Below are 9,601 nucleotides of genomic sequence, written 5' to 3'. Positions count from 1 at the left end.
ATGCTGTTATTATCTTGTAAGTAAAAACCAAAGCTGCAATTTTATAAGTGATACTGCATTAAATAAACCAAGAGTTAGGACAAAGCATCAGTTTGTCATCGACAAAGACACACGATGTACAGTTGAAGATGAGTTGACTCATCAAAAGCTCATTGGGTAATAAGTACCGGAACGTCTGTAATAATTTTCATTTTCATGCCGGACCCAAATAAAGTTCACACACATACCGGAAGTTAGTTTCAAAGAGTTCTGAGGCTATCAGAGCTAGGAAATCCACGTGTGGTTAACATTTCAACCATTATTTACAATGGGGAAGAACGGAAAATTCAGTAAAGGCTCTAAACATAAACCTGGATCTAAAAAGAGGGAGAATAAATGTATCGTAATGTTCGACGAGAAAAATCGACAGTAAGTTATACGACTAGCCTACTCTCGCTAGCCATGCTATAAAGTGAATATTGTTTTCCAGGTTATGGGTGCCTAACTTTAGTCTTAGCCAAAGTAGCTATCTTTTTCAATATGACAGTGACATCTTTAAAACTGATTAATATTACTCGAAAATTCTTTACAGCCAATGCTGTTGACAATAACGCTAATGTTGAATTTGGCGTAACGTGATTTTGGATTCTACTATCTAGGCATGCAAGGATCAAGTCAATTGAACGTTCCACCTTTCTTTGCAGGGACTTTCTAACTGGTTTTCACAAGAGGAAAATTGAGAGGAGGAAAGCAGCTGTTGAGGAGATAAAGCAGAAGTTGAAAGAGGAGCAGAAAAGGGTCAGGGAAGATGTAAGTGGACTATGAAGACAACCCTGCTGTTCTTAATGGTTGTTTTTGTGTAAGTGAATAGACCTGTTAACCTTCGAGAACCTCTCTCCATAGCGACACAAAGAGTATTTGAAGATGCTGCAAGAGAGAAAGGAAGCTCTTGGTAAGTGATCTTAAAAGTGAATATTACCCCCACAAAATGTTACTGTGTATAATCCTGGATACATCACTGAAATTGATTTTTTCTTCCTTGGCTCAAGATGATGCTGACGAATTGGAGGACGCAATTACTGGTACAACAGAATCTGTCCAATATGATCATCCCAACCACACAGTTACTGTGACAACCATTAGTGACCTTGATCTAACAAAATCTTACCTGCTTGGCATGGATGCCCATCAGGTACAAGTCTTTTCAGGAGGATGGTTTTTAAAAGGGGTACATTTTAGTTGATGTCAAATTTCACCATGATTAATAACTTGTTTGTCACAGTTGACCTGCCAACATCATTGTCTCCTGTAGCGTAGCTCATCATAAACGTTCTTAACATGTTAAATACATCATGCATTTTACAACCTACTGCTAAATGCACTTGAATACAGTACACTAACTGTCAAGTTCAGTCTGGTGAGGTAATGCTGAAATATCTTCTATAATAGGATGAAGATGGCAGTGATGCAGAGGAGCAGACTGAGGAGAAGGATGCTGTGAAGTCACTTCCCAAGAAAGCCGGCAAGCCTTTGCTCTCTAAAAAGTTAGTAGGATTCAGTTAACATCTCCATTACTTACATGTGAATGTTCTATTTGTTTGTCAAGGACACTCCTTGGCTACAATAAAATCTGTTGACCAGTATGGCTAAAACCCCACTATTATCTTCTGTTTGCAGTCAATACTGCAGATCTTAAATATATAGTGGTCAGATATATAGTGGACATGGTTCATTCAACAAACATACATGCATGTATTCCAAGTTGTTCCCTCCTCTCACCAAGTACCCATTTCCTGTGCAGGATCAAGTCACTCTCAGCCTCGCTGAACATGTTAACCAAGCAACCACAGAAGCACAAACGGAAAGGGAAGCAGGAAGACAAAGGACAGGGTCGAGTGAACTTAACTGGCAGCAACAACAAACGGCGTCTGACAAAAACCACCAAGACGCAGAGACGCAGGCGAACAGGCAAAAGGGGCCAGGACAGAGAGTAACTGTGTGGATGGGCTATGCACCAGGGACACGCTTGCCGCTGAACTTCTGTGATGGACGACAAAAGAAGTTGAATCGGGTTTTTAAAGTTATTTAAGAAATGGGCACACTTGTTTACAATCATAGTATTGAAAGGTGAGGGCGTTGACCAACGGAATAGAGAATGGGAACTACCATGAAGTTGACAGCAGTGTTTTAAAGCCATTTTGTGACTTGGTGCATTCATTTAATCTACATCCTTTTCCCTGTCAGTTCACATGTTAACTGTCAAGGAAGTAGCACTACCATTGTGTTTAAATTGTAGAATGGAGTGAACTCTATCTGGAAAATCGATCAAAAGGATTGTCATTTTCTGTTTTTGATGTACAGGACATTTTTCTATTCGATGTTTTGCAACTAAAACGTAATAGTGTACATAGAAAAGTAATGGTGTAAATACAAAATAAAAATTACATAATTTTCTTGCCACATCTTGTTATTGTTGGACATTGTCTCTTTTTCTTCTTATTTTGTCTCTTCAGAACTGGTAGAAAACACACATTTAATTCACATTTGATACAACGGTTTTTAGTGTACATGGGAGTATGTTGTTGAAAAAAAACAGTCAAACCGGTCTCATGAAGCTCAAGTGTTGATTTATTTAAAGTTGAGCCTCCGCATGCCATCTGCTTACTAACTTCTTCATTTCGCTTTCTAAAGCAGATGATATTTAATACATCTTTGTGGGACTGTCATGCCACTGGTGCCATGTTGGCTCATATCACACCATATGGTCAGCTTCTGTGATGCTTTAAGCAGATCCAAAATGGAGGACTACAGTGCCTTAGTTTCATCCATTGTTGAAGCAGCCAATGGGATGTGTGTGAGTGTGAATAAGCCCTGGGGGTTTAAATGAGCGTAAAGAAGAGGCATGTGTCAGGGGTCTGATGGACACTTCATTCTGTGCCTTCTAATGCCAAATTCTTCATTAAACTGAAGACGGGACAACAAAATTTGGTAGGCCTACTGTCTTCTTTTTCTGTATATGAAAATTAGCTTTGTTAGCAAATAATTAATGAAGGAAATCTATACCTAATGTATTGGTTACATTTGTAGTTGTGATTAATTGTGAGGTAATTATTCAACAGTTTTGGTAAACTGCTAATTAATCTGAATGGGCAAAATAATGTGACGCTTTAAGTGGTGCCTTTTCTCATATTGGAAGGAGTATTCTGATATCACAGACAGTATTGCATTTCACTGTCCTTGTGGTTAGTTTCACTTAGTCTAACTGTTTCGTCAAAGATAGGCTACTACTAAGTAACTGTACCTGGGAAGGACTATGTTTTCATCAATTCTCAGTGTTTGTCACACCAGGGAGCTTTGTATCACTGTGGAGCATGAAAGTGGCATTCTAAAAAATCCCTTAGGCTGCTATTGAGTTCCTATGTTGTCCTTCTTCGGGTCCTGTCTGTAATATTCAAGATGTCTGTTTACATTGCTCATAGTTTATGAAGGGCACATTTGCATGTACTTTAAACTCCATCATAATTCATCAAAGGTATAAGTATAGAATATATACTTATATACTATACTTATACCTTTGATGAGGTATGATGGAGTTTAAAGTACTCACTACTGAACCTTTATTAAGTAATTGGCTAATGCTTAGACTGTGAATAGTAACTTCTGTCCCCTAATTGAAGTGTTGAAAGGGGTGCAATGTGTGAGTGTATGCCCCCTCCGGACACACCATGCCACTCTCCGGCGACAACCTCATCTGTCCCAAGTTCCAGCCCAACATCTTCGACTCCTCCCGCTGCCACGACTGCCTGCGGCAGAAACACCTGCACACTGGCACAGACGCAGTGCCACAGGTGAGCCCTGGCACAGACTTGAGCCCAGGACCACAGCCAGTGTCAGAGGAGAAGGATTCAAGCGCCAAGGTAAGAAACGAGAGTAAGGAGGGGTGAGGATTGTGTAACAGGACTTAACTCCATCAGACGGATTCAGGCTAACTCATGTCACTGTGATAGGTGAGACGGTTGTAGACATTGAAGATCAGACGAGGATTAGAATGAATGATACATAAAGTTGTGGAAGTGATGGATCCCATTGCTGCGGTAACGTAATAATAAACTGTAACTTCAGAATGGATGTTGTTCAGAAAACAGTGACCTGATAAGAGAAAGAGGAGACAATGTTGTGCATAAACAGATGTTTCCTATGATGGCTTCTTTGAGAATGACCTCTCACATGTTAACTTCATGTATTAAGTTAGAACCGAAGCAGGGTGGAGCACCAAGAGAAACAGAGAAGTGAGACAGAGAGAGACTAAGACCAGGGCTGTGGTGAATGTGTGCTGCTCCTATTATAAATTAATGAATGGAGATCATGTACTGCCCTTTTGGGAATCATGGGTAACACAATATGCATTAGTAGAGAACAGAAAGCACTGGGTTTAGCCAACACACTGAATATCAGTGTGTAGGCCTGATCAAGAGAACTTTACATCTCAAACATTGATTATCAATTAATAATGTGGCTCCCTGATCTCAACAACATAATCCAATTAAAACAAAATTTCTGCTTCTTCAGTGCCATAGGAAGAAACACTAGCACATTGTGGGAAAGAAAATATGCTATCAGAGATTATTTAGATTTGGCAATTACATGCATTTATTTTTTTTCAAGCTTAATCATGCAAGAACTTAAATTTGATTAAAAAATGTGTTCGTATAAGAATGGGCGAAGAAAAAAAAAAAAGGACTGCCATGAAATAGTGATGAGGAGAACCACCATCTAGGTTTGAATTACAGTAGGTTGAGTGTAACCCTAATCGAGTCGAAGACATGTATGAGTGTGTTAGCAAGAGGTGTAGAAATAGTGGAAGACCCGGACAGAGGATTGTACCGCTGGAGTGTATTTCTGAAGCTCGCACTGTGCTGGGGTAATTGTGCTTTTTACTTAGATTTTTATTTTGTGCAATATACTGTATAGTTAGAAGTAGTATTTTTGTTTTTGCTGTATACTGTAACCAATTTAGTAGACTAATGTACAATACATGGTTGACTGTTGCAAGGAATTCAACTTGCTCTTCCAAAATATTAACAAATAATTCCTGAATATTGTTTTATATTTATCTACTGGTAGTTGGTTATCATTGCATTCAAATGACCAACGACCCATAAGCCAAGCTATTCATTTCAAATACTCACGGGCCAAATGGGGGTTTGTCTAATGCTTATTTCTTGATGTTTGGTTGTTGACCTGTCAGGAGGACTCTGATGCCCAGTCCGTGGTAAGCAGCTACTGTGACGTCAGTGGGGGTCAGAGGGGCTATGAGGAGAGCTCACTGCACATACTGAGTCCTGACTGTCAACTCTACCTCTGTGACGGAGACGACGACGAAGACAGCACAGACAGGTATAAGGGACCTATTCTAAATAACCACACAAACGGTTTACTTGTTAGATACATGGATCTAGTCATCCTCTAGGGGCTGTGTGTCTTGAAGTGCACATTTAGTTTTTCTCTGCCTTCAGGAGTTTTTAGGTGTGTTCATATGTGTTCTTTTACCTTTAATGTTATTTGTTAATTACTGTACTCACTTTTTACTGTGTACTGTCACTTTTTACTGTGTACTGTCACTTTTTACTGTGAAAAAGCACTTTGGTCCACCTCAGGTTGTTTTTAACTATACAAATAAACTGACTTGACTCGACTTTTTAAATCTGATTAATCCATTTGTGAAGATATGCACCTACTTGTTGAACTTGACAAATCTGCCTTGTTCTTCATAATTTCTCTTGTCAGTCAGGACTACTGTGACTATCCGGACTTCTTTTACTCAGTGAGTGCAGACGACAACTATCACCCTGTTCATAGTAGATCAGCTCACTCAAGCATGACCCGTTTGGACCCACCGCCCCACAGGCCCAACCCTCGGGCATGGATGGAGGAGTCCCAGAGCAGGGACAGCTTTGGTCAACACTCTGGTAGAGTATACCACTTAGCCAGTCTTTCAGATCGGATTACTGTCTGATGGATCATTCGATCTTTGCTGACATCACTCACAATCATACTTGTGGTTCTGTTTGTAGAGTAACAATGACTTCAACTCTGTTTTGGACTGTATTCTTGTCTTGTGATGTATACACATTGATGGAGTTCTGTTGCCTACATACTTAACAGCTATGCAGTAGACTTTTGTAGCAAAATTTTAATCTTTCTTTTACCCTAGTTGGCTCCAGAGGAGATCGAGATCGAGAAAGCGGTTACTTCTCTCTTGGGAAGGCAGGAGGCATCCGCTCATCCCGTGCCCAAAGCCCCCCAGCTCCTTACAGACATTCTGAGAGGGGACATCCCATTCCAAACACTCGAAGCCCAGAGCCAAAGGACACCATCCCATTTAGAAACCCTGATCTGGGAGTAGCCTCACACAGACGGGCGTCTGAGTTGCAAAACCAAGATTACCTAGAGGAGTGCCCTCTACCTGAACCAACTCCACTGGAACGAAGTATCGAAGTCGAGGCACAAGTTGGTCCCAGATCCCCAAGCCCCACTCCTTTCAAGCAGGCCGAATCCTTTGCCTCAAACCGCAGGGGTTTCAGTGGCTCAAACTCCAGAGCAAAGTCCCCACCAGCATACTCTGCATCACAGCAACAGTCCAGGAGGGGCTCTAGCCTGTCTCGCTCTTCTTCTCCTGCTCGGGGAACTTCCTCATTCAAGCAGAGTGAGTCTTTAGCGTCACTGAATAGCCGGAGCTTCGGATCGAGTGCTTTCACCCAAGGCCTCGATCAAAGATCTAGGAGTCCCTCCTCTCGGAATTCCTATGGAAGAGGTTTAGATTCGGGGGGTGCCCAGAAAAACTTCAAGTCAATCGCAAGCTCTGTGGGCTCAAAATCTCCCTCCAGCTCTTACGCAGACCTGAGAGGGTCCTTGCGCAAGGCTGAGTCGACCACTTCTTTAGCTTCGCGTGGACTTCCCAGTCGTAGTTCCTCTCCTTCTAGGAAGGGCTATGACACCCCTGGCCAATCTATGTTGCGTAAAAGTGAGACAAATGGAGTCCTTAGTGGCCATGGTCATTATACAAAAAGTTCCTCACCTTCAAGAAGGAGCTATGATACCTCCAGCCAATCTATGCTTCGAAAGAGTGACACAAGAAGTTCCTCAAATGCTTATGGCTTCGATAGAAGAAATGCATCACCTACAAGAACAAGCTTTGATCAAAAAGGTCAGTCTTTTTTACAAAAGACTGAGAAAAAAAGCTCCTCGTATGGACGTGATAGTCCCCCAACATCTAGAAAGGGCCTGGACACTACAAGACCACCTATAAAACACAAAAACGAGACTGCAAGCTCCCTGAGTCGCAGTTCAAATGCTTATGGCTTCGATAGAAGAAATGCATCACCTACAAGAACAAGCTTTGATCAAAAAGGTCAGTCTTTTTTACAAAAGACTGAGAAAATAAGCTCCTCATATGGACGTGATAGTCCCCCAACATCTATAAAGGGCCTGGACACTACAAGACCATCTATAAAACACAAAAACGAGACTGCAAGCTCCCTGAGTCGCAGTTCAAATGCTTATGGCTTCGATAGAAGAAATGCATCACCTACAAGAACAAGCTTTGATCAAAAAGGTCAGTCTTTTTTACAAAAGACTGAGAAAATAAGCTCCTCATATGGACGTGATAGTCCCCCAACATCTATAAAGGGCCTGGACACTACAAGACCATCTATAAAACACAAAAACGAGACTGCAAGCTCCCTGAGTCACAGTTCAAATGCTTATGGCTTCGATAGAAGAAATGCATCACCTACAAGAACAAGCTTTGATCAAAAAGGTCAGTCTTTTTTACAAAAGACTGAGAAAATAAGCTCCTCGTATGGACGTGATAGTCCCCCAACATCTGTAAAGGGCCTGGACACTACAAGACCATCTATAAAACACAAAAACGAGACTGCAAGCTCCCTGAGTCGCAGTTCATCGCCTTCTAGAAAAGGTTATGACACTTCAAGCCAATCAGTACTGCGCTTTACTGAGACAAGTCGCCCAATACACTGCCAAGGCCACAATAGTCGTAGCCCCTCTCCCTCTAGAAGGGGCTATGACACCCCTCGCCAATCACTTCAACGAAAATCTGAGACTGACAGCTCCAGAAGTATATCTGGCCGTAACAGTAGGAGTTCTTCTCCTAACAAAAGAGGCACTGACACCTCTAGCCAGTCAGCGCTGCAGAAGACAATGAGCTATGATTCTAGAACTAACGTCACTTCTACATACACAAAAAAAACAGTGAACAGCCATGGTAGGTCAGATTTGAATCCTTCTCCCGGTTCCTGGAGAGGTTCCTCTCGTTCGCTCTGTAGTCCGCCAATCTCCCGTAGCCCCTCCCCTTCAAGGAAGATCTCAGAAAATAGGCCACTTGAACGTTCTCCGAGGCCATCTACTGCTGTCTTGGGAAATGGCAGAACTGGGAACAGGAGCAGGAGCAGCAGCAGCAGCAGGCATGTCACCGAACATCGTAGCCACACTCCAGAGGCAAGGAAGTCATCAGGCCAAAACCGCAGCCAGTCGCCCCAGATGCGCAGGCTGACTTCCTCCCAGAGTTCCATGGATTCCACTGAGTCTAGTCACCTTTCCGGGGGATCCACTGGATTCAACAAGGAGGAGTATGCCATGATAGCCGACATACCAAAGGTCAAGACAGTATTCCAAAGAGAGGGGCCAAACCGTCTGGGGAAACTTGAAAGCCACCATTCAGGAAAGGAGAGACTGTACAAACCAGCAAGGTAACTCAGGGAAGGGAGGGAAAAGCATTTAGAAAACTTAAAAAAACTGAATACATAGTGTCTCATATTGTGTTCAAAAGTTAACTACCATTATGTGTTGTAGCCACTCCCATACCAAAAACTCCTTTAACAAATGGGATAGTGGAGGAGACCAACACGATGGAAGACTGACTCGGACACACTCCTCGACCTCTCTTCATTTACAGGTGTGCTGTGTATGATAATATAGACCACTGAAAGAGAGCTTGCCATCTCTCGCTGCATGTCTACTAGTCAAGCATGACGTGTAGAACAGGAGCCAAACTTAACACTTGATCTTGGCTCTGTAAGGTAAGCATAGCTTGACTGACACTGTTCGGTGTCAATTGTTCAATTTCCTGGCATTGTTGAAACATGTAGCCTTTTCACCGTAATGCATTTCGCTATCAGTGGTAGTGCAGGTGACTACTATTTGGCTGAATTTTATTTATTTTTTGAAAGACATGTAAGAACACTAGTTTAGAACACAGTCCACCCTCACTAGAATTTTGCTAATTCACATGTAGTAATATACTCAAAGGTGTAGCCTACTCACTGCCCTTAGAGAGCATGTAGTCCAACTATGGAGGAGGATGCACAACCATGGAAAGGACAGCAGAAGTCGCCAAGGCAAAATCAGGTATAGGCTTTACTGTTTACATTTATTGATGTAAAGAAATATTCAGAATACTTTGCTGTATCTCATTCACAGCATCATCATATTCCACCTGACATGTGATTGTAAGCTACGTGTGTTTATGTTTTAACACAGAGGATGTCCCAGGGCAGGCCCTCTGTGTACTTCTCACCAAGTGTGGAAAGTGCTGAGGAGTCTC

At 42.1% G+C, this 9,601-nt stretch overlaps 2 protein-coding genes across 2 annotated transcripts; both read left to right on the top strand.

Annotated features, from left to right (window-relative positions):
- The first annotated feature begins 232 nt into the window (after positions 1-232).
- nol12 (nucleolar protein 12) lies at positions 233-2,441 on the top strand. Its single transcript, XM_076266858.1, has 6 exons — positions 233-408; positions 684-789; positions 883-931; positions 1,029-1,171; positions 1,429-1,523; positions 1,781-2,441. The coding sequence occupies exons 1-6, from the start codon at positions 308-310 to the stop codon at positions 1,971-1,973; spliced, it is 687 nt and encodes a 228-aa protein (XP_076122973.1). The 5' UTR covers positions 233-307; the 3' UTR covers positions 1,974-2,441.
- Positions 2,442-5,857: 3,416 nt separating this feature from the next.
- On the top strand, positions 5,858-7,952 carry LOC143102849 (uncharacterized). The gene is made up of 3 exons (XM_076266663.1): positions 5,858-5,948; positions 6,194-7,594; positions 7,873-7,952. The coding sequence occupies exons 1-3, from the start codon at positions 5,858-5,860 to the stop codon at positions 7,950-7,952; spliced, it is 1,572 nt and encodes a 523-aa protein (XP_076122778.1).
- The last annotated feature ends 1,649 nt before the right edge of the window (positions 7,953-9,601 follow it).

The sequence above is a fragment of the Alosa pseudoharengus genome, unplaced genomic scaffold (assembly GCF_046254945.1).
Source record: "Alosa pseudoharengus isolate Yale_2024_CS ecotype anadromous, Long Island Sound unplaced genomic scaffold, YU_APseudo_1.1 YU_APseudo_1.1_scf_4, whole genome shotgun sequence".
NCBI classification, from domain to species: domain Eukaryota; kingdom Metazoa; phylum Chordata; class Actinopteri; order Clupeiformes; family Clupeidae; genus Alosa; species Alosa pseudoharengus.
Note: the sequence above shows the minus strand (reverse complement) of the source record. Positions and strands in the feature narration are given on the sequence as shown.